This window comes from Nyctibius grandis, chromosome 7 (genome assembly GCF_013368605.1).
Source record: "Nyctibius grandis isolate bNycGra1 chromosome 7, bNycGra1.pri, whole genome shotgun sequence".
Classification (NCBI taxonomy): domain Eukaryota; kingdom Metazoa; phylum Chordata; class Aves; order Nyctibiiformes; family Nyctibiidae; genus Nyctibius; species Nyctibius grandis.
In genome coordinates this window covers 38,494,566-38,520,505 of record NC_090664.1, presented here as the reverse complement: position 1 = coordinate 38,520,505, position 25,940 = coordinate 38,494,566, and the positions used below count along the sequence as shown (strand labels likewise).

Here is a 25,940-nt window from a genome sequence, read left to right as displayed (position 1 = left end):
CAACTAGCGATAGGACAAGAGGACATAGCCTCAAGCTTCACCAGGGGAGGTTCAGGTTAGACATTAGGAAGAATTTCTTCTCAGAAAGGGTTATTAGACATTGGAATGGGCTGCCCAGGGAGGTGGTGGAGTCACCATCTCTGGATGTGTTTAAGAAAAGACTGGACATGGCACTTAGTGCCATGGTCTAGTTGACATGGTGGTGTCAGGGCAATGGTTGGACTCAATGATCCCAGAGGTCTCTTCCAACCTGATTGATTCTGTGATTCTGTGACAAATTATGCCTCAGGTGCAGAGGACACGATGAAACTGCTGTCTGCCACCCTTAAGAGCAGTATCATTTCGCCCACACCTAACTCTCCACGGCCTTTACTAGATTATATCAGTTTGTTTCACTTATGCTCAATTTTTGTGCCCAAGAAATAGCAGTCATTTTTTCAATATTAAGGAAAGCCTCTTTCAAATTTAAGGAACTGTTGGGTAGGTTTTTGCGGGGGGGGGGGGGGGGGGGCGGGGCCTTGGGCTGGGGGTGGTGTCTTTTTTTTAAAGAAGCACAGCCCTAGACTGCCTGAAGCTACACCTTTTGCTTTTGTTTCTTTACAATTGTACCACACAGGAACTACCATTAACCTAAACCATCACATGCATTGTAGCATTGTATTCCAAAGCATCACTCAGAGCTTTCAGAAAGTTTTAAAGCAGAATATACTAGATACTCCCCAGTGAAAATTTTACTACTACAAGATATACACCTCATAGACAAATGTGGAAGAGATGCAGTTAAAGAGGTGACAAAACAATTCAGTAGACCTAGTCAGCAACATGGCATTAAAACTAGTTGTCTGGCAACTCAAGAACATACATAAAAACAAAGTGAGAGAAACAAATTGCAGCAGAACCCTTTTCAACTGACAATACTAAATGTGGGAAAAATGTATTTTTAATACTCATGGTATACACAGTCCTTAAGAGAACAGTGCCAATTCCAGGACACATGAATTACCCTTTAATAGACTGCTACTGTGCTTATCATAATGAACTTTTCACAATAAGCATGTGCTACAACTGAATAAATATGTGAGAAAAGGATTCACACCTTTGATTCTTACTTGGAAAGTCTCTCTTTTTTGGAATCCTTACGATTCCCAATAGAGAGTAAAAAGACTGTCATGTAATGATCAAGAGATAAATATAGTGTTACGAATTATCAGAAGGGAACAGAGAACAAAACAAAAATCATAATTATGCCACTTTAAAAACTCATGTTGCACTTGTATTTCAAATACTGCCTGCACTACTCAATAAAGGATATAGTAGCACTAGAAGAGATCTAGAAAGGCTAAGAAGGATATAGTATGAATGACAAAAAGGTATTAAGATATCTAGGTCTAAAAAATGCAGCAAGGGGAAATGACAGAAATGTCTCAATTATGAATTCTGTAAAGATGCTGAATATTTGCAATAACTATTCACTGTTTTTAGACGAGTGTCAAAACATGATCAGCAACAGCTGTGAACAAAGTACATCCTTTTATAATGCATAAAGATATGAAATTCACTTCTCACATTTCAGATATTAACAACACAAATGGTTTCAAAAATTATTAGATAAATTCATGGAAGAGATCAAGTCACAGAAGAGATCAATAGCTACAGATATCCAGCCTTGAGATGATATGCAAGGAATCCTAGTAAGAAAATGTCCTGTTCAAACTAATTCATTTGAAACAAACTGTTCTAATACAGACCTCATCCAGTTACACGATGAAGGGCCAACACTAGATCAGCCCTTCTTGGGACTGATGGAGCTAATTCTAGACTCCCCCCAAGCCTCAACACAGAACAGAAGGAGAACTGTTCCCCTACCACTCTTCCTTTCCACACCCCATAAATTAGTAGAAGGAAGATGAAAAAAGGTGTTTTATTCTGGAAGGAAAAAAGAGCTACAGTCTGGGTTCCTGGTATAACTGCCTCCATTGGCAGCTACCTCTCTCCTGACTTTTCCTGCACTGGAGTACCCTCCCAGCTACTAGTTTTCTCCTACCATGTACAGTCAAGCTATTGAACTCCAACATGCTAAGGTGTCAAGAAAGGTTCGGGATGGTGAACAGTAATCATATATACCAAAAAACTATAAGTTGTAATAGTTGGACTTCACATTTATTGTTTTCCTTTATTTTCCATCTCCGCTGCCTTACACACTTTCCTCTCAGTCTTGGCTGAATCCTTCCTTTCTTCATCTAATCCTTACGGTAGCTGCTCTTGCTTGCTTTAAAACCTTACAATTATTCTTCCTTAAAATCAATGCCGCTCAGGAAGACTTCGTTGCTTCCAGCTCATTCATTTCAATTAGTTTCAAAACATCTCAGAATTGACTGTGTATTAATACCTACATCCAAGTCACCATCCTTTTACTGTTCATTACCTGTTTTTAAAGGAACTGGTTATGCATACAAAAACTAAAGTTAAATTCTAAGCTTACCACTAACTCCCACAGCAGAAATAAGGCCTAGTGACTTTGGCCCTTGAAAGGATGTTATTTTTCTTATCAGGAAATCCTTCTCATAAATGTTTAAAACAAATAAATAAAGGGAAATAGATATAAAGCCATGTCAAGTACAAAGGATCTGACAGAATTACTCATGCACAAGCCCCAGACACATGTTCATATTCTTCAGCTCTGTTTACAGCTTCCATGAATCTCTTCTCAAGTTTCTACAGCTGTACCGGTCCAGAGATGATAGGTGCTCACTCTTTTGGGCAAAAATTTCCAGTTTTTTCAAGTTACTTCATCTAACAAGAACACTCTTCAGAAACCTTTTACCACTGCATGTAATTCTGTCTCATGAAAACACATGCAGCAAGCTAGATCACTGTCAAAATTAACAGTTTTCTTAATGTTCTCCTTATGGCCTTCTCACAGACACCTTACATATCTACCAGATCTGACACCAAAAAAATGAAGAATTCTATTTAAAAGCAGAACAAAAAGTACAGAAAGAACAATATGAAGTAATTAGTTTGCATCTAAACTAGGTGTTAAATCCCAGTTTAGTTCAAGTGGACAAAAAATTCACTTTCAATTCAGGATCAGACAAGAAGTAGCTTTTCTAACAACATAAAAGAGTTTGTTTCACTTACTAGTTCTTGCATTACCACCACAAAAGCCCTGATAAGAACTATTTTGCTAAGTATTCTCACAGCACACTTTGTGTGTACGGCATACCTGTGTATCTAACTCCTACAACACTTTCAATTCTGCCTAATACTCCTGAAAGAGAGGTTTATTTGAGTAATCTTCTGGAAATACGGTGTTGGCTTATCTGTGCCAACTTTTTGCATTTTATTTATGCTGGGGAGATTTATTAAAAATGAGCTTACATCCAGGTGGATCAACACAAAGAACTTGCAGGTTTTAAGCAACTACTACAGGTAATCTTTATAATAAATATCAGAAACTGCCATACAGTGAAAAGGTACTGGGATATACCGTCATTTAGTACAGCTAAGACAGATCTTCGATTGTCACCTGTAAAGCTATCCCAATTGGTTCCTGCCATTTTAACTAGAGCTAGGCATATGGATTGTCATCAGCCACAGTGTATGAAGCTACCTGAGGACCGCCTGACTTCAAAAATTTCACTACAGATCAAGAATTTCCGTGGGACACGTGCCCTGGTGTTGTACCAAGCGACACACACAGTACCACACCACAGCACAGGCTATCTAGAGCTTCAGAAAGCTACTGTTCTTAGTCTTATCACCTCCATGCAACCTGTTTAAGAAAGTAAAATAAATTACTTGAGTAAGAATAAAGCATAAGGAAATGTGAGGTTGATAGACCAAGGGTCTGATTCATTTTATCTGTTTAAAAAGAGCATAGTATACAGATAGTATAGTTCCTACACATCAACGCAGGAATCTGTCCACTTAAGTCACAGAATCACAGAATCAACCAGGTTGGAAGAGACCTCAGGGATCATCGAGTCCAACCGTTGCCCTGACACCACCCTGTCAACTAGACCATGGCACTAAGTGCCATGTCCAGTCTTTTCTTAAACACATCCAGAGATGGTGACTCCACCACCTCCCTGGGCAGCCCATTCCAATGTCTAATAACCCTTTCTGAAAATAAATTCTTCCTAATGTCCAACCTGAACCTCCCCTGGCGAAGCTTGAGGCTGTGCCCTCTTGTCTTATCGCTAGTTGCCCGGGAGAAGAGGCCAACTCCCACTTCACTACAACCTCCCTTCAGGTAGTTGTAGACTGCAATAAGGTCACCTCGGAGCCTCCTCTTCTCCACGCTAAACAACCCCAGCTCCCTCAGCCGTTCCTCATAGGTCAGACCCTCCAGACCCTTCACCAGCTTCGTCGCCCTCCTCTGGACTCGCTCCAACACCTCAACATCATTCCTGAAGTGTGGGGCCCAGAACTGAACACAGTACTCAAGATGCGGCCTCACCAGTGCCGAGTACAGAGGGACGATCACTTCCCTAGACCAGCTGGCTACACTATTCCTAATAGAGGCCAGGATGCCATTGGCCTTCTTGGCCACCTGGGCACACTGCTGGCTCATGTTTAGCCGACTGTCGATCAGCACCCCCAGGTCTCTTTCTGCTGGGCCGCTTTCTAACCACTCTTCCCCCAGCCTGTAGAGCTGCATGGGGTTGTTGTGGCCGAAGTGTAAGACCTGGCACTTGTTCTTGTTGAACCTCATGCCTTTGGTTTCGGCCCATCTATCTAACCTGTCCAAATCCCTCTGAAGGGCCTTCCTACCCTCCAGCAGATTGACACTCCCACCCACCTTGGTGTCATCTGCAAATTTACTGACGGTGCACTCAACCCCTACGTCTAGATCATCTATAAAGATATTGAACAGCACCGGCCCCAGAACTGAGCCCTGGGGAACACCACTAGTGACTGGCCGCCAGTTGGACTTTGCCCCATTCACCACCACTCTCTGGGCTCGGCCATCCAGCCAGTTTTTAACCCATTGAAGAGTCCACCCATCCAAGCCCTGGGCAGCCAGTTTGTCTAGGAGGGTGCTGTGGGAGACAGTGTCGAATGCCTTACTGAAGTCTAGATAGACTACATCCACAGCCCTGTCCTCATCTACTAAGCAGGTCACTTGGTCATAGAAGGAGACCAGGTTGGTCAAGCAGGACCTGTCTTTCACGAATCCATGTTGGCTGGCCCCGATGCCCTGATTGTCCTGCATGGGCCGTGTAATGGCACTCAGGATGATCTGTTCCATCACCTTGCCTGGCACCGAGGTCAGGCTGACAGGTCTATAGTTCCCTGGATCGTCCTTCCGACCCTTCTTGTAGATGGGCGTTACGTTTGCTAATTTCCAGTCAGCTGGAACTTCTCCAGTTAACCAGGACTGCCGGTAGATAATCGAGAGTGGTTTGGCAAGTTCATTTGCCAGTTCCTTCATTATTCTGGGGTGAATCCCATCCGGGCCCATAGCCTTGTGGGTGTCCAACTGGCACAGCAGGTCACTAACCGTCTCCTCCTGGATCATGGGAGGTTCACACAGCCCCCCGTCCCTAACTTCAGGCTCTGGGGGCCGAGTCTCCTGAGGACAACCGATCTTGACATTAAAGACCGAGGCAAAGAAGGCATTGAGCACCTCTGCCTTTTCCTCATCCCCTGACACTACACTACCCTCCTCATTCAGCAAGTGGTGGAGGCTCTCCTTGACCCTCCTTTTCCTGTTGATGTATTTGTAAAAGCTTTTTTTTTGTTGTCTTTGACTGTAGCAGCCAAATCGAGCTCTAATTGAGCTTTGGCCCTTCTAATCTTCTCCCTACATGACCTGGCCATGTCCCTATAGACCTCCCAAGTTACCTGACCCTTCTTCCAGAGCAAGTAGGCTCTCTTTTTTTCCCTTAAGTTCTAGTCTAAGTTCCCTGTTTAACCAGGCCGGTCTTTTTCCCCGACGGCTTGCCTTCCTACAGACTGGGACAGCCTGCTCCTGAATATTTAACAATTCCCTTTTGAAGCATGTCCAGCCTTCCTGGACGCCTTTGCCCTCCAGGACCGATTCCCAAGGGACTCGGTCCACCAGCCTCTTAAACAGGCTAAAGTCAGCCCGCCGGAAATCGAAGGCAAAAGTTCTGCTCTTGCCCCTCCTTACTTCCCCCACTATCGAAAACTCTAACAGTTCATGGTCGCTACTCCCAAGACGGCCACCGACCCTCACATCTCCCACTAGTCCTTCTCTGTTCACAAACAACAGGTCAAGCAGGGCCCCTCCTCTAGTGGGCTCATTTACCACTTGCATGAGGAAGTTGTCCTCCACACATTCGAGGAACCTCCTAGATTGCTTCCTCTCTGCCATGTTGTATTTCCAGCAGACATCCGGCAAGTTGAAGTCGCCCACGAGTACAAGGGCCGGCGACCGGGCGGCTTCTGACAGCCGCTTGTAAAACGCCTCGTCCGCCTGCTCATCCTGGTTGGGTGGTCTATAACAGACTCCCACCGTAATGTCCGCCCTGCCGACCTTCCCCCTGATCTGAGTCTTAATGGATTTGTCTCCGAGAAACATCTTTCAGTTAAAAGCCCACTTATTTTAAGGTAACTAGTTTTCCTTATAACATTACATTATGTTAGTATTTCTACTTAAATTTTTTTTTTCTTTTTAAAACTTTACAGGGGAATCTCAGAAACTATTATGATACTCAACAACAGCTCTAGACATCAGAGCCTCCTTGAAGTCAGTCACTCCGATCATAATCCTGAAACAAATTTCAGTCAGTTTAACTTCTGATGCTACAGCTCTTCACATCAAATATATGGAAAATTTAAATGCAAAGTACATTTCCTTCTGATTTTAAAAACCTGACTGTAGTGCTATCACCTCTGACTGACGACAACAACAACAAAAGAATTTTACCATATAAATTGGACAGTCTTCAGAGGGACAAAAATGCTGCAAATACTATCAACACATACACATCACTTATTTTTCAGCTACATTTGATTTCTGAAAGACTTGAAAGCCTGTAAGATCTGAAAAGTATGATTTTCAAGGAGGGGTAAAAAACTCCACTGCTCCTTTTATAGTCAAGCCTCTTCTTTGCCCTCCCCCCTCACACACACTTTTTTTTGTGTTCCCATGTCACCTTTAACAGATTTTATGGAGTTGAAAGACTGATTGGTATCTCGCATTTGACTTACAAGGAATGCCGTACTCTAGTAAATTGGCTCCAGATGCTGAAAAATCACTTTTTGAGTTCACTCTCAAAAAGATGTGTATTTTAATTTAAAAAAATATATATATAAAATTATATCAAATGAAGGGATTTTTTAAGCCTAACTTTTAAAGGGAACTAAACAGTTGCAAGTAAGCAAACACCACCTGTATCTCACTTCAGTTTCCATGCAGCAACAGAATTTCATTTAAGGAATATTTCCTGGATCTTCAGAACAGGGATACACCTCTAAAGCAAATATCAAGTTCTGCAACAAAGACATCTGATAGGACAGAAACCTTAATGCTTCAGAGTGTGTCCTTTTTCCCCTCTCTGTCCGTTTTAAATTCTAATTCTTAGTTTTATAAAAAGAGCTAAAGAACTAACATAATCCAAGCACAAAACTAGACATTTCGGTACATTTTCTCTTTCTGCCTTTTTTTTTTTTTTTTAAATATAGCAATGATAATGCCACACACTTTTACTCCACGTATCTGCAAAGATAATCAACTCCTAGAAAACCAAGCAGTTTATTTTGTTCACTATGCAGGCAACAAGAATAGCAAAGATGTCAGCTAGATCTCCTCCATACAGTGTAGTTTACCCAGATCACCCATGCCTAAAATAAGTGAGCTCTTATTAGGAATTCAAACTTAATATCAAACACATACAGGTGAAATATAATCTAAAAGCAAACAGTTTACAAAAAGCTCATAGACTTATTTGAAAACCTTCCCTCACCACACAAGAAAGATTTATAGCTAAATTTGAAAAATAAGTAAGTACAGCAACTTAAGTAGCCTTTAAGCACCTCCCAGTCCATTTTCTTCACTGCCAGTATAGATACAACTAACAAAAAGCCAATGTATTTATACAGATATTTATTATGTTTCAAAAAGATCATATTTAGATGCCAATTCTGCAAATAACTCCGTATGGGCAAAAATCTAGACCTACAGAATTTATTTTATTCATTATTAAATTCATATCTGGGTAGAAGATTTGCAAAGCCTGAATAAAAAACAAAATTGCAAACATTCTATAAATAATTACATCTTTTCACTCAGCTGTTTAAAACTATTATGTCTTTCTCCTGAAATGAATAACTACCAAAATCACCTTTATTTTGTTTTTAAATGAAATACCAAAGAGGGAACTCAGGAAAATACACATTACTTTTCCCATCTTAATTTTTTTTTTTGTTTTGTTGGGGTTTTTTAGAATCTAAAATGTATTACAAGTTCATAATTTAAATATACTATTTGCTGTTAACTATCAGAGCATAATAAATAAATAAATGATGATATATTTTGAAATGTAACTAGAAATTAATGCCCAGAGTCACACCATAATTCGTGAATCTAGTTTCAAGCACGTAATCTTCAAAATTCCCATTTCAACCTGACAGACACATTCTCATATAGCAATTAACAAGTCAGGTAAAATCTCATTTCCACAGCTGCCAAGATCTTCTCCGATACAAGCAGGCCTAAGCAGCTTGACATGCAAGCTGTACCCCAGTTATTAGAACTTCCCTTCCCTGGGACATTTTTTCACTTCAGAAAGCCCTCACATCTGTTTTCACTCAAAAAAAATAAAAATCTACATTTTTTTGATAAAGGAAAACTTTCTTTTGTTTTGTTTTAAATCAAGTTTTGTTTCAAAGCAATGCTCCAAGAATTTCTAGTCTTGTGACACTCACAGGAGAGCTGATTTGTATCTAATGCACAAACCACTGCTTCCACAGAAAGTCAGGCAGCCTGGAGACTTCAAAGGTGGAAAGGCTGATCATTTCTTGTTTTCAGGAGCCCATCCAATTAAGTACTACAGGTCTGTATTTTTCTGTGAACGTTTTTTTTTAAAAAACAGAAAATGGGACAACTACCAGTATGCAGTATGCAATTACCAATGAAAAAATCTTGACCAGGAATATTAATTCTTCCCATGTAACAATTATGATCATGCTTTTAACTTTTTTATAAAATGAAATATTCTCAAATTAAGGATATTTCAGTCTATCAAAGAGCTTAAGACTCTCTGAAAAGGACATTTGAAAAATCTTGATCATTGTATACCTATTCTCAACTTTACTATATCCATATTTTAGGAGAAAATTAACATCAGAATTAAATATAGTACCTGGTATCTACGGAGTAAGCTTGAGTGATATAACTTTTCTATCCCTTCTTGAAATGAGTATCACAGGGATGACAATAGGCTTTTTTCCCTAAAGCATCTCAATGTGAGATAATGTTCAGTTCTCCATCATGATTCAGAAGTTTTTCATAATTGTTTTCAAAACACATCTCTCTTACAAGGTTCACTTTCAGTATTTTTTGTACAAAACTTTCTTAATCGAGAGATTAGTATTCATTACATCTGAGTACACTTCTTAAAACATACATTTTTAGAAATCACCATGAACTCTCACAGCGAGCAGCAAAGATTTCTTAGTTTCTTCCCAATCTTTGATAAAAGCACAGAACACACCATGTTGGGAACTGATTTCTGCAGACCCATACTGCCTGACAATTCCCTACTAACTACTGTATTTGGAAATGCATTATTTGCCCAGTTACAGTCTGTTTCATATGCCAAACTGATGCACCATTCATGATATCTATAGTCAGATAAACTCACTCCTTAGCTTTTCTACAATAACATGCTTTTTCCAGTCCTTAAGTCCTTCTCATGGCTCTTCTTTTCCTTACACACAGCATATAGCAGAACTTGACACAGTATTTGAAGACCAGATGCACTCTGCTGAACGCAGAGCTGCCCTTCTCATTAATTTGCCATTTATGCATTCAAATCTCTTTAAACATAGCTCAGCACTGGAAGCTCAGACATAACTGATTATTCACCTTTATCCCTTTTCTTTTCAGCCCTTCCTTCCCCAGAAGGCCATCCTTATCCTGCAAGTACACATCCATCTTTCTTAGACATAATCTTTCACTTCAGCTCCATCGACACAACTCTTAGTTTGTACTGCTTACCAAGACATCCATTTTACCCTGTCCTCATACCCAGATTTTTCCAAAAATTGCATCATTTTCCAATAAATAGCATAAGGTTGATAACTGGTGCATAGGGAAATAACACAACCTCAAAGTAAACACTTTGATTTAATAATTCTCTGATCAAAATTAAATAGAGACTTAACCATTAACTATGTTTAATGCAAAGGTTCACTGACTTCCTATCATTACAGGTCTTTATTTAAAATGTCATGCTATATCAATAGAAATGTAGACATCTACTATGACACTGCTTTTATAAAAAACACAAAAAAAATAAAAGTCCAATAAGTTATTTTCCGTAACTCACAACTACTGCCATTAATCATTGTATCTTTACACCTCTTAACATCTATCTTGCTTGTATCAGACACATCCTAATTACGTAACATTAACCACCCACCAGTCTCCTACAACTTCACGGTTTTAAAGACTTACTGAAATTTAACACTGACAGTCTAAAAACATGAAAATATGAGGTACTCATCATCATGAAATGACAATTGATTACTTCTGGCTGTAGCTGCTGATAACACCTGTTTTAGTTAGGAACATTGACAGGGGGATCCATTTCATGATAATCCCCATTTTTATAAGCTTTTACTACCTCATGTGATTTCTTCACAATTACTTGATGAATGTCTCCATGTTTTCTACACCAACAATCATCAGTTTTAACATTTTAATCTCATCTCAAACCAACACCATTTCTGTTGAGACTCAAATATGAAGAATGAAATTCTCTGCACTAGAATTTTGCCTTTTGTGTTTTCTACATCGTTTGCTTAGTCCTAAAAGGTCATTAATATCTATTAGTATCAATTTGTCCTTTCTATTCTCTCTCCTGTGGAATACACACTGGCTTTTTAACACAGCAAGACTCCTTTTTCTGCTTTGGCTTCTGGGACACCTAGCAGATAAATGTAATAGCACAAACTGTTTCAGAATAATTTGGCTAAACTTTTGCTCCCAAGAGATTTAGCTAGTAAGTCAAAGGCTACAGAGGAGTTTAAACATAACACCATACAGATTTAACATAAGCTCTGAGGGACTTGGTATCTCAATGATTTCAAGTTACTCATCTACTTTGAAGCTCAGAGTTCTCTTACATCATCAGTATGACAACAAGCTTAACAGTAAGATCACCTTGCACAGGAGCACAGCACTTGACAGAGGCTTCACCACTGCTTGAATCAGATGAGAAAGGAGAATAAAATACATGGACTAAGCTGAAGCATTTAGTAAACTCCTATATAGAGCTGAAATTTGACTGCGCAAGGCATAAGATCAACCCAGAGGGGCCTTTGCCAAAAAACATTAAGTGTTTCTAAATCAGAGTTTGAAACACTGTATTAAAGTACAATACTGGGTTTGGATACATCCTTTATTGCAAAAACCTGTCGAGTATTACCAACCAAGAGCATACTGAAGACTGGTCAAAGGTAGAACATATATGATGTAGAGATAAAAACATAGGAAGACAAATTATAAGGTTGTCTCAATTGTGACAAAAGAACTCCAGAAGATGGGCACAGCAAGGGTGTTGAAACAATGGGCTAACCATTTCAAGGCCCAATTTGGAATTTAACCTCCACCAGTCTTCTTAGGGAAAAAAAGAATTGCTTTATAAGCTCTTGTAGGGTTTACAGTACTCATAAGTGCATAAAAATCAATTATGCAAAAATTAAAATATTGAAGCAAATGATCCCCCAAAGTCCTTAGCAACTGAAGCTGATACTATACAATTTATTGTACACTTGAAGTCAAGAAGGGAATTGGGAAAGACAAGCATCTCTATATGCCTGAAGCACTGCAATTCTTCCAGCATCAAGTATCCATGCAAAACTTGAAGATAACTGTGCAAGAACTTTATCTACCATAAAACACAAATTTCCATTTACTCTGACACTTGATTGCTTTTCATTTTACCTTGCTGCATTATTCCACAAAAGTCAGAAGGTACTGTATGTCACGTAAAATGTTTTTTTCCCCTATTGCTGTGGGACACGAGTTCTCTGAAAGTTCGTCACACACTGGAGTGTACTCCAAACAAAGAGGAGCCAGAGCCTGCACAAACTGCTTGACAGAAAAATACAGAATGTATGAAAGTTATTTATCATAACTGTATCTTTTCTTCTTCCCACCACCTCATTAATTTCTACACTACTGCTGAAATAAAGTGCAAGTATGGTAAAAGAAACATTTGATCTTAGAATCTACTACTAGCAGAGGTAAGCACTGGGACAAGATGCTACTCATCTCTTTCAGCTCCTGGATGAAGGTTTTCTGTTCTTTAATCACCATTGTTGTGAAAAGAAAAAAATAAAAGTCTTCAGCAGAAGGGATCACTGCTTTACAATACTTCGGACTAGAAATCTTAATACAACGAGTGTGACTTAAAAAGTGAAATAGCTCTATAAAATCATAGAGTTCAGATGAAACCCTCCCCTGTTAAAAAATGTGGATCCTGACATCACTCCAAAGACCAGACCCAGTCTGGGGGAACCAGTATCAGCTTTATATAACTCCCACTTTACAGTACTTGTGAATTTCCAACAGAAAGGTAAGTATGGTTTGTAAAATAAGCTGTTACTGGCTAAAGCTTTTTTTTTTTTTTAAACAGGGAGAGATGTACTAGAAAAACGTTAATTTAATATAAAAATTCCTTATCACCCTATCAACTAAATTTTATTTAATTTTTTAAAATTACTTTTCATTCAAGTACACTGTTAAAGTAATGCATACAGCGTTTCCTATCAGATTATAAATACATTTCAGAAAAAAATATAAAAAGCATTAAGACTGAACATTTAAGTGCTCAAAATTTTGAAAGTATCAGATCAGTTGAGCGGCAACTGTAATACAACCTGAGTGTATGTACTGTAACATCTTTTAATTACATGGCCTTATACTATTCATGGTACATCTCTGTTCTCATTAAGCAGGAAAACAGAACTTCTGTGGACTGGAAAAAAGTTTGGAGAGGACAAATATTTTCACAAAATGAACTGAATGTACTTACCCTGAATAAAATTTTTATGGAAGACATTTAATTATGTATAAATAGCACATGATGAATCTGCATTACCTTTTAAAATAAGCTTTCCTTCACATTTCATCTAATTTGAACATTAACTGTGAACAGGATTATCACACATCTGTGAAGTAATGATTTTCATAATTTTTATAGATCTCAACAAGTACTCTTAAAAAAATGGGAAAAGAGTGGTAGCATACGATAGCTGCAGTTAAGAAGGTTATTTAAAAAAAAAAAAAAAAAAGGAGAGGAGATTCTTGAAAAAGTGCCTCAAGAGTTTGTTTAGTATGGTGTATCTTATTCCTGATTCTGCTTCTTTGAAGTAACAAGGCAATTCCAAGTAAGAGTCAGTAAAAACTTTTTGGCTTGACTTTCTCTGCATTTTCTCTCACTACATTTACAGTGCGCAAAATCTTATTTGGGGTTTTGGGTCAAATAGTTCAGATTCACTTGTCAGATTTTGCTACTGGACAATACAGAGACATTTCGAAGAGAAACATCAGCATATCACACCTGAGAAAATGTATGTTTCTGATAATACTGGTAATACACATACGCCCTTCCTCATTGTAACAAAGTTGTAAACGGACTGCTAAACCCAGAAAATGCTTATGATGAAGTGAGGAAGGCAGCACTACAACCATAAGAGAGGAGATCAGGAAGAAGAGCACATTAAAACAATATGCTCAGACTCAAGCAGAAGTTTGTGGATGAATTTAGAGTTCACATGCGAAGTCAAAGACATCTCATCTGGTTTTGTTTCTTTGGGGTTTCAGGTTTTTGTTGCCATGATTTTGTTTATGGTTTTTGTTTGTTTTTCATTCATATTCTTTGGCACCTTCAGAAAATATCATTGTTTTAGAGGACAGGTCTAACACTGGCTAGCAAGAATCTAAGTATGCTTAACAAAGGTGAAATTATAGGCTAAATACCATTATAAAAGTAATAAAACCTACCCAGTATTTCCATCCATGTGTTTCAAAGCCTTTTACAAAGGGAGTTTAACGTTATCACTGGCATTCTATAGATGGAAGAGTGAGATGTAATAAAGAGGACAAAGGAAGTAAGGATGTACCTGGCCAGGGAAAGGCCTGTTCTAGGAGTTGACAAGACCAGAATATTCTAAGGCAAATATAAGGTGGGAAACACAGGTCATTCACTTCAAACCAAGATGTTGTACTTCCATCTGTTACCCCAACTACAACAACGCATAACCCACCTCAAAGGGTTTATAAACGAATAAGGAAGTTCATACTAAAATAATCAAAACACTGATCTAAATCTGTTGGATGATCTCTTCCATAACGGAGATTAACACCTTTTTAAAACATTTTAATCAAAAAGATGGATAGTGAACTACAAAGTTTTGTCATATACCATTTCTCCCTATTGATTTCAACGCAGGAAAGATATTATTTTAATACAGTTGCCACTGCTATCGCCATTATTACCCATAATAAAAATAATCATTTGCCTATATCTAACAAAGACTTAAAACTGTGGTTTTGAGATCAAGTTTTTAAGTACCTGCCTCGTTCTGAAACAAATACGAAGTTCTTTGTTTCTTGAAGCATGTATATTTTTTAAGTATCTCTTGCTTATATAGTGAAAATATATAATATAAAAGCATAAAACCCTGCCCACAACCAAATATTCAAGCTCCATTTCTTTTTCACCTAAAAAAGGAAAAATTGCACAAAAAAATCTACTAGAACAACAAAAAGGACAAAATTTCAAAGTTACAAAAACGAGGTATCAGATAGTTTGCTATTTTTTTAATCCAAACACAAAGGCCTCAAAAGAAACTTCAAAGCAACAAATACTGCGGTAGATACAGTATTCTGCAAGGTCATTCCACACACAGGCTTACTGGGAACAGAAAGCCTCTCACAGCCCCAAATGCACATAACATTTAGAACAGAGGAAGAACAAACCAGCCAATTTCAATTGCTAAAAAGCACAACACGAATATGAAAATGTCATCTGGCTGCACAGGGGTCCAGATTCAGAATATCTTTTTAAGTGTTTAAACTGATAATTCTCCATGTAGACATTTTGGTTTTTAATTAACCTAAATGGGAAAAAATAATTGAGGGACATACTCAGCACAGCTGACATGCCCGAGCACTGATTTTGTTTTCTCTATGTAACAGAACATACAGACAATACAGTCTGTATAAACTATCGCTTATTTTAGCTAAACCTCTCACACATTATTTCCAAAGAACCTATTTTCATGCAACGTACTTTTCCCCCTACAGCCTCCAAACCTGCATTTATACAGCATGTAGGTCAATACACAGGTCAATCTACTACAGCCACCTACAGCACAGTGGCACCTATACATGGAACAAAACTTAACTCTTCCAACAGTCATATTCTAATTTTTACTTTTTTCCCAATGCGACTTTCAAGATACTTTAAATGACACTCTGTTCTTGAAAAGCATACTCAGAATTATGGCTAAAATAATAAAGACATATTTTGAGGTAAGAAAACAAATCCAATAAATGCCTACCTGAACCCACTGGAGATGAGCCAACACTAAGACTTTGTAAACTTCCATTCCTGAGCAAAGTTGGAGATTTTTGAAGACCAGAGCTTGTCACACTTCCTGCAGCAGATGCCACAGATGAAGTTGGGGAAGCAGAAGAAACTGAAAGATGGGAAATATTTTCTTGACTTTTGTTTCCTTTGGGTCTACCAGGCCCATGTTTACTTTGCTTATTTCCTTTCCGTTTCTTCTCTGTTACAGTTTCTTCTTCAATTCCAGAAGTTTGAGCTCGTTTGTATGCTGTAGAAGTAAGGCTTGAATTACCTATGTCTCCAGGTGAGCTGTCAAAGCTTTTAGATTGGGAAACAGCTGATGATGAAGGGAGACCAATTAAGGAAGTGAAACAATTGACACTCCCCTCTTGACTCCCAGTCTCTCCTTTATGTACATCTTTGGTTGACAAAGCCTGTTGAGAATGCGTGAAACTGTCACTTCGCAGATCTGTGTCTGTAAAACTCAAAAAATCCTGGGGAGACTGAACTGAACTTCCAGAAGATGACTTTATGCTCCCAGGAGTGCCCAAAAAGCTTCCTAAAAAAGAAAGATAAGAAAAAGTACAATTATTTTTTTCCAGTAGTTGATGAAAATTAATGGGAAAGATTAACATCTTAAAATACACAACTTTAAAGTGCAACGACTTTATGAAGAGTGTTACCAAGAGCTAAAGAATTTATTTTTAAGGTAACTCCTTCTTCTTATCTTCACTCTGCTGGATCTGATTCTCAGATTCCTATCTGAGATTCAGATTTTAATTTGGGGCACAAACAAGGTGAAAATTAATAAAAGGAGAATAACAACTTTGCTGCTTAGGCAATTTCGACATCCCTCACGTTTTGAAGCCACAACAAACACTCGGTGCAAGTCAGATCAGTTTGGGGTTTTTTTTAAACATACACATATATAAAAAGAAGGCGGCTGACAGAAACGTGCTATGATCACATCTACACTATGCCTGCAATCTTCCTTACCATTCTACCTAAATCAAGGGTCTGACACAGGTCAAAGCAACAGCAATTGCACTTAATTTACCCTGGCTGAGGAGATGTTCCACAGAAGAGGTATTTTTCAAAAGGACACGAGAGGAAGTGGAGAAAAGTGTATAAAATTGGCATTTTAAGATTTCTTTATCACTGCCAGAGAACCATAAAGATCTTTTGTGTAATAGAATTACATTGCTTCTGTAATATTTGGAATGCAATCATTTCATCACTGTGTTACCACATGCAAGGCAGAAAATGAAGCACACTTAAGAAGTACAAACATCTCCTTTCACTGAAATTCAGTATTTTTATATGGGTGGGTACACATGGGTACTGTTTTGTAGAACTCAGACTGATGATGACTATCCTATCAAGAAAATACTCCTAACTACGACATTAGGTATCAAAGAGTCCTTTAAAAATTACCAGTTTATCATTAGTATTCCACTAAACATTACTAAGAATTTCCTTTAAAATACAATTTACAATAATACAGCAATTTAAAAATCATAAAAACGTTGGTTTGTATTTTAAATAAGGTACATCAACTTCACTTAATGCAGCTTTAAAGAAAATACATGCACACAGTGAAGATCTATTTTGCCATCTGCAGTCAGCATGATTTTTCCTTAAATGCAGGATTCCAGAAGGCATTTTTCAAAGTTTGAGAATTTAAACAAACAAACAAAAAAAAAACACCTCAGTTTTTTCAAGTAAAAAAGACTGAAATATTGAAAGAGTTCTAGACAAATTTAAAAGTGCTGACTGTATAAATAAACTCAAAGAAAGAGCAACATCATACAGCAGAAAGGACAGTCAGCTACTACATGCCACAGTGAAAACTATGGAAAAAACAATTACTTTATCGAAGGTCTAGTTTGTTGTGTTTCAAAATAACATGTTTTATTAGTTAAGCAATTATAAAAAAATTTTAAAAGTCTATTTTTTTTCTTTCTTCAACTGACAAAGATGCCACAATAAAATTTGCTTTTTAGAAGTGTCAACAGTGCATTTAGTGGATTTTAGCATGTTCAAAACATCAAACTTTTTTATTACATAAGGTAAATAAACTATATATACTTGTCACATAAGCATCTTCTGCTTATGTATTTCAATGACAAAAAAATAAAAGTACAGGTCTTTCACTTTGAAGAAAATGGTCTATTTTAAATGTCTGCATCTTGAAAAATTATTTAGGGGCCACTGCATCCTATACATTAGGTAGTCCAGTTTTGTTCTACTATGCACTAACTAAAAAACATTAGTATTATTCCCTTAAAGAGTTAAGACAGACCCTTAGACTCACATTAATATGTTAAATTTGACACTAGACTAACTTTTCAGCACTTAAAGAAACTTCTGGTTTTAGCAGTTAAAGAGAATACCTTAACAGTCTAAACAAAAGCATCAGTTTCGCCCTTTACAGATGCACAACCTCCTTTTTCATGTTATGACAACAAACATTCTTTCCCTGAAAAAAAGTTATTTTTTCCCCAAAGTGAAAAAACATGTTCATTACTGAGGATAAAGCATGAACTACTTTTAAAGTTTTAAATATGTAAGTTTTCTAATTCATGTCAAAGCAGAAGTCGTGTTACAGCATAACAATTAATACCTTGCTGAAAAGGGCTAGCTGCAGTCACAGTTGTTCCTGGATTTCTTCCAGCACCAGGCTTTCTCCCCCTCTGACCTGAGCTGTGACCCACAGATTTCTTCCCTTTGCTCTCTGACCCTCTAGCCTCTGAAGAATCTTTTCCACTTGAAACGTGTGTAGAAACTTCCTGGAAATTTGCATTTGTAAATCGAGCTGTAGTATCTTCCAGCCGCTTCAAGGAGCCTGACATGGAGTTGTTACTAGTGCTTGTGTATGTCTAGCATTTTGATAAGAGAAAAGAAATAAGAGAAAAGAAACAGGTCACACAAAAAACTGTAACAAAAGAACTGTTTAAAAGAACCCGTTCTTTCAAATAAACTTACAAGTGTTCAAATACTAAGGTAAGTGGCAACAGCAAGAGTGACATAAACCAAATTGTTAAGATTTTCAGCAAACAATCGAAGTGCATAAAACTTCATGTTGTAGAAAAAAAATGCACAAAAATAACATCAGCTTTGATTGACATTTTTACTTCACTGAGGTTGATGGATTAATCTCAAATCTATGGTTACACAGTCTTTATTTAAATAGGATATCATTATTTTACTGCTTAAAATTAAAAATCAAAAAGAAAATATGAGACTTTAAATGCTTTTCTGAAAACACAGAGTTTATGCAGTTTGTTTTGTCAAACTGGAAACGTTGTTCCATCAGCAGTGGAACAGATGCGAAGGCTTCAGAACCTAAGAACTTGCATTTTTAAGACTTTATAGTCTCTACACCAAACCAAAATCAACTCCAACAAGCCCAACTGCCCTTATGTCTTCACTTCCCACCATCACACTAGGATTCCCTGCCATCTGAACCGTCCCATTCAGCCAGTTCCTTAAGTATCATCAAGTGAAGAAGACACATGAGATCAGTTGGCCAAGACACATGCAGGAATGACTGGCTACCTACTACAAACCTGCTGCCTGACAGGAAGGAAAAAGCGTAACACACTCTTCAGCCACCAGTGCAGATTTCTTCCTCAACACCCACCCATCCCCAAGAAATTTGGCCCTTCTTCTACACCCATAAACTTTTCAGGAGGCTTTCAAAATTTTTATCTTTAGGCCTGTTATTCTTCTGTTGAATTTTGTAAGAATTGTTCATATATAGTCAAAATAGGTTCACAGAAAGAAATTAAGCGGGCAGGGAAACTGTGTGCACAGCATTAGGAAACCACACAAAGGAATATAATTGTTTGCATAATTTAAAAAAAGGAGTTGTAATAGCAGAAGTTTAATACCAGAAGAAAGAATATGAAAGCAAAATTAGGAAAAAGGAAGTACTATTCTATTGTTGCTTATACTCAAACCAGCTAGCAAAATAGCCTTTTGACTGTACAAAGCTTCTTCAGCAAAAGAATAAGGATCAAAACGAGAAGCTACTCATCTGTTCAAAACAAGCTTAGTTTGTTTTTCAGTTCTTTATAGAATAGAGTTTAAAATAGTATCCAAGTTGATCTCCATTAAAGACCACACAAACACATGCCTCTTAAAATTGAGCATATACACACGTTTTCTCTTCCCCGAGGGGGATGCTTGCTGAATTTAGGCCTACAGCAGAATATTTCCTCATGTTTACATACAGCTTTGTATAGATGGTATAAAAAGTTTTCCATGTTTTTACCAAAACAGCTAAGACATTTACACAGAACTTACTTTCCAGTTGCAAATGCCTGAAGACAACTAAATATGCAAGCTTTGAGGAAAATGAAAATTTCAATCTATTTGCATACTGCCCTGTATGAATTATTATGAACTGCAATAAAAATATATTACGGATTTTCTGAATAACAGTTAAGAAAAATCAGTTTAAGTCTGTTGAAGTACAACATTAAAAATAATTTACCTCAAATTTGTATTACTACATTGGTAACTGTTTCTAATGAAGATGAAGCCATTTCTAAGGTAAGTTTAGTAGTTAACTTTTTGAACTATTACAAAGTCCACAATTAAGCTCAACTTTCAACACATCAACAATTGATGTGTCACTTGACCTGAGTTAAGCAGCAGTGGTTCAAATGTGGGTCATTTGAACAAAGGTTTTCCAGACATTCAATAACAAAAACCAAAAGTCAGGCTTTTTCTGGGATCCAGGATTTCTCCTCTTACCCAATTCCTTCCTTTCCTAGTTCCTATCTCCTATCCACTCAGTTGAATATTAATTGCAAGGATAATTCTCTATAGGTATCAACAATCATAGTTCGATGTTATCTAGTACCTCTTCTCCATTACGTCAGGAATCTTATTTATTTCTTTATTTTAAAGGGAAATAACGAGTTTAACATAGCTCTACAGACTGGCCAGGAATGACAAGTAGGCATTAATCTGCATATACTGTGCAGAGATTTGGTTTGACTGCAAGCCTGAATCCTGCTCTTAGTAGATTTTGGAGGACATGCATGCACATCGCAGTTCTGCTTTTGAAAATTTCGCTCCAACAGGTATTTCTGCTTTGGAAGATGCTGTAAAGTGTAGTGAAATTACATAATTACTTAAAGTATCTTGAACACTAATATGATGCAATATGCCCTAAGCAAAGTAAAATTGGTATCATGTGATCAGTATTTTTTTTCACAGATTATATTCCTTACTTTAAGGAGTTAATCGCAACGAAGTGCCCTAACCCAAATACACATACATCAATTGCTTTGAGGATCCACAAGATATGCAACAGCATTGAAAGTAAAACTGCAGCACAGACTGTAGATTACTAAGCTAACTGGTTCATGCAATAACCTACCCACCACTAAACAAACAGCTTTTCACAGAATCATATAATCATAGAATGGTTTGGGTTGGAAGGGGCCTTAAAGATCATCTAGTTCCAACCGCCCTGCCATGGGCAGGGACACCTTTCCACTAGATCAGGTTGCTCAAAGTCCCATCCAACCTGGCCTTGAACACTGCCAGGGAGAGGGCAGCCACAGCTTCTCTGGGCAGCCTGTTCCAGTGTCTCACTACCCTCACAGGAAAGAATTTCTTCCTAATATCTAATCTAAATCTACCTTCTTTCAGTTTAAAACCGTTACCCCTCGTCCTGTCACTACTTGCCCTTGTAAAAAGCCCCTCTCCAGCTTTCCTGTAGGCCCCCTTCAGGTACTGGAAGGCTGCTAGAAGGTCTCCCCGAAGCCTTCTCTTCTCCAGGCTGAACAGCCCCAACTCTCTCAGCCTCTCTTCATAGGAGAGGTGCTTCAGCCCTCTGATCATCTTCGTGGCCCTCCTCTGGACTCGCTCCAACTATCCATGTCCTCCTTATGTTGGGGGCCCCCAGAGCTGGACACAGTACTGCAGGTGGGGTCTCACAAGAGCAGAGCAGAGGGGCAGAATCACCTCCTCGACCTGCTGGCCACGCTGCTTTTGATGCAGCCCAGGATACGGTTGGCCTTCTGGGCTGCAAGTACACACTGCCGGCTCATGTTGAGTTTCTCATCAACCATCACCCCCAAGTCCTTCTACTCAGGGCTGCTCTCAATCCATTCTCCGCCCAGCCTGTATTTGTGCTTGGGATTGCCCCGACCCACATTTCTAAAATGCTAAATTCTAAAAGACAAAGGCCTAACAGAAATGTCTCAGAAAAAGCCTTAATATGCCATTGAGATGTTGTATTATTCGTTTGCTTTGGGTTTTTTTGAGGACAGGGGAGAGAGAGCGGCAGGCAGCAAGGATCTGAGGGCAGAGGCAGAACCCCTTTGGTTATCTACTGACAGGCTTCAGCCTCTGCAGCCCCGCCTCCCCCAAGCTTACAATGCCCTCCCCTCCCAGCACATGCCATTTAAATAGGATATGCTATGCGAGGCTCCTCTCTTCACTGCTCACACTGCACTCAGGCATTTGCCTTCATCTCAGTACAAACATCCCCCGAAAAGGAGAGTCACCTGATGCTGTCACCCAGCTCCATTCCCTGGTTTTTTTTGGGAGGACTTGACTATTTCGTGAATGCTAATCCTGTTCTCAAAAATCAATCAGTATTTGCTAGTGCAATTATCAAGCTAACTCTTGTGTGCATCAGGGTTCCTTTATGCTTCCCATAAACCAGTCTGCAAGTTTTTTTTTTTTTCCTGAAAAGCGCACTTTCACATTGCCAGCTTGGTGCACAGAGAGCTACTGTCATTTTTATGCCCCCCATATGTCACTCTGTGCGCCCTGAAAAGTTATACCACCCATCTGTAGCAAGTCTTAAAACTTCTGGGAAAGCTTCAGATTTATGGTAAAGGCATAATATTCATTCTTGCTATACACAGTACATCCCAAGGCTTGAGAAGCCTTTAGCCCTTATGCAGATGTATAGGGTGGTACTCTTGCACAGAGAAGGGAAGGACCACGGCAGGTAATCCTCCACAAAAATGCCAGATGGTAAGAGCATGGTCCAAGCAAAAACCAACCAACCAAAAAAACCAACACACACATGTATGTATATACCCCACAGCCCACAAACACCACACTGCTGTAGGATAGTGATGTTCAGTCATACCAAACAGAGAATTCCCTACTCTTCCCACTCTCTTCTGTACCCCACTGCGGTAGAATCTGAGCACCTCCCTTGAGAACCAGGTTGGGCTGATAGTCAGGGTGAACTGAGGAGGGTTATCATTGTCATCTCTACTATTACAGATAAAATTCAGTCAGCTGTACTTTCTGTTTGAAGCATCTTTCATTTAGTTACTGGCTACAATTTGAATGCAGATACACTGTCTTGTGTATCTTTACGTACATCAATGTTCTGGAGTTTTGTTGTAATTAATAACATTCCCCCTGCACCCCCCACCCCCACAAAAAAAGGACAACTGTATTTTTCTGGATCCGTTAAACCATACACATTTTTAAACTCTTGATACAAGCCAAAGCTCAAAACCTGAGACAGAAGCTTTTATCAGGACTAAATAAAGGGCTGATGGCTCTTCCCAGCTAAGAGGAAGGCCAGAAGAAAACCTCATCTGAAGAGGCAGAGAGAGAATTCAAATTCCTAAGTTATTCTAGTCCTTCGTAAAACATTCTGTATCTATGCCCCAAAAGAAAAGGTAAAAATTTGTCAGTACATTAATCAAAGAGTAGTTAAGAATTTCTTATTTCAAACTTTTTCAAACTTAACCAACCTAGTCTAAGCAGTGTTTGCTGAGACATTACAGGGATGCACAAAAATGCCTTTCCAACAGCATACTCGTATCTCAACACAGCATTTGGACTGGAACCTCAGTAAAATTTCTTGGAATTAAATTTTGCAGAACAAACAGGCAAGCCAAGTATACTAACTCACATAATGTAAATCCACAGCTTATTCTGCAGCCTTTCATGAATCTATCTTAAGAAGCCACTCATCCAGATAAAAATATGCTTTAAGGCATCACCTGCATAAATAGTCATTACCACTGTATCACAAAGGATTTAACTTCTTTAAAAAGGAAAACAAAATTCACTCCAAATTCCAGTTCCCACCAGAGGAACAATGTGGTAGCAGAAGTGATTATATACCATGATAAAATTATGTATTCACTGCAAAGACAGACTGCTGTGAAAAAGACATCAAGTCCAAATCGATTCTGACAACTCTCTGTACAAGGACACAAAAAAGTAACATATTAATACAATTTCTCAACCAAATATTTATCTCAGAAGAAAACAAAGCTTGTTTTATTATTAAAATTTCAAATTTTTGAGGAACACACAACAGATTTATAACCTAGAAAAGCAAATGCATGTAAATGGTGTCAAAAGGACTCAGAAAAAAAAATAAAAGAAGATAACTGAAGAAACTAGCCACAAAAAGTCACTTCCAAATAGCCAGCAGATACTTTTTAAGAAAACATAATCACACTTATTAACTTCATTAAAAAAAACAGAGCAGCAATTTTCCTGAGGATCTGAAGCATTATACAAAGAAGGTAGAAAATGAAGCAGATAGCTTAGGTAGAAAAAAAAAAAAACACAGGATGCGAAAGGTTAAAGAACGAAAACTAAAAGGACACGTGTTGATATCTAAATTCCACAATGAATACCTCTGTTTTAGTTTAATTCAGTTATAATTTAAGTTCTAGAATTACAGAGAATTTCTCTACTCTTTAGTATTTGCTCTAGCTCTACCCTGCTACTAACCATAGGAGTTGCAACACTTTTTTTGTAATGTTACCTATTTAATTATTTTTAAGACTATAAAGACATGAGGACTAAGTATTCAAAAGATCAGAAAAATATTAAAAATGTTCATATTATAAATCCTATAGATTTAACTACAAAAATATATTTGACTTGCTATACATACATAGATAGTACAATCTCAAATAACTGTATGGCCAACAACTCCGAGAGATTTTCATTCTTTACTTGGATTAAATAGAGGTCTGCTAAAAATGGGATTTTAATCTTGTTCACCTTACTAAAGTGTACACCATTGAGTCATAATCCTTGTAATTATGAAAATATTAGAGAGAACAAAGGAATAGAGTTTAGCAGAAAAACAGAATCCAACTGTCTTCAGCATTAATAGCATATTCTAATAGGTAGGACTCAAAAATCACCAATATTTCCATACCTTTTCTTTAACTTTTACACAAATATACAGTAGTATCACTTTTTATTAAAACTTATGATGATGATTAGATAATCAAAGTACAAAAGGGATGTAATTAAAGAGAGATAAGATCACACATAGCACAAAACCTAAATAAAAACTATAGAGTTTAAGGGAAGTTCCCACATAAGAAGCCTCCTTTACAGTCTATGAATTTTACAAGTTGTCTCAGACTCAAGAGAAGTACATTCAGGACAAATTAATAAAATGAAATAACAAATCACATGGACCAGTCAGTACTATTCAAAGAGTTCTGCAACTTCATTTCAACAGATACTGCCACACTCGCTGATTGCAATGTCTAATTGCTCTTAAATCAAAACAGCAAAGCAGCAAATAGACTCCACCTTTTCTTTTTTTCTTTTTTTTTTTTTAAATATAGAGTTATTGAGAGTTTCAGAAAACCACTGACTAGTAAGTCTCACTTAACACAATACTGTCAAAAAGAATACAGCAGAACCAGAAACAAGATTAATTTATCAGAAGCATGAGTCACAAATAATAGGATGTTAACAGGTACGCATCCTCAAGTTAACAATCCTATTATTGAGAATAAAGAAATATCCAGAGCATACTAAAAAAATAACTTTCTTGGTTCTTGATGATTCTTGAAGTTGATACCTCTAGCTGAGGGAATACTTCCAGGGACTACAGAAAGTTGGCATTTCAAATCTTTTAACCTGTCTGGACAAGGTCTTGGTGTACCATATGCAAACAGACACATCTGTTGAATATTGCATCTCAGCAACCAAACTACATACAGTTAACACAAGCTTCAGCATCTTTGCTAAAAAACAGTGCTCTACATTCTGATGGCTAATTAATTCAAACCATGATTCCTCGACTCATATGTCAAACATGCCCACATGAATGGGACAAATGTTTTCCAACTTTGAAGTCAGAAAATCCATTTCTCAATACTGCTGCCCACTCTGTAATACCATCAT

The 25,940-nt window shown here is 37.8% G+C and overlaps 1 protein-coding gene across 3 annotated transcripts in view; it reads right to left on the bottom strand.

The window, feature by feature from the left end:
• Positions 1-25,940, bottom strand: part of MLLT10 (MLLT10 histone lysine methyltransferase DOT1L cofactor) — a 135,202-nt gene that overhangs the window by 46,694 nt on the left and 62,568 nt on the right. For all 3 annotated transcript variants that reach the window (XM_068405170.1, XM_068405169.1, XM_068405171.1), the window contains 2 exons: positions 18,400-18,655; positions 15,769-16,335 (listed from right to left, as the gene is read on the bottom strand). In XM_068405170.1, coding sequence (XP_068261271.1) covers positions 15,769-16,335; positions 18,400-18,655 — 823 coding nt within the window. The remainder of the gene's footprint in view (positions 1-15,768; positions 16,336-18,399; positions 18,656-25,940) is intronic.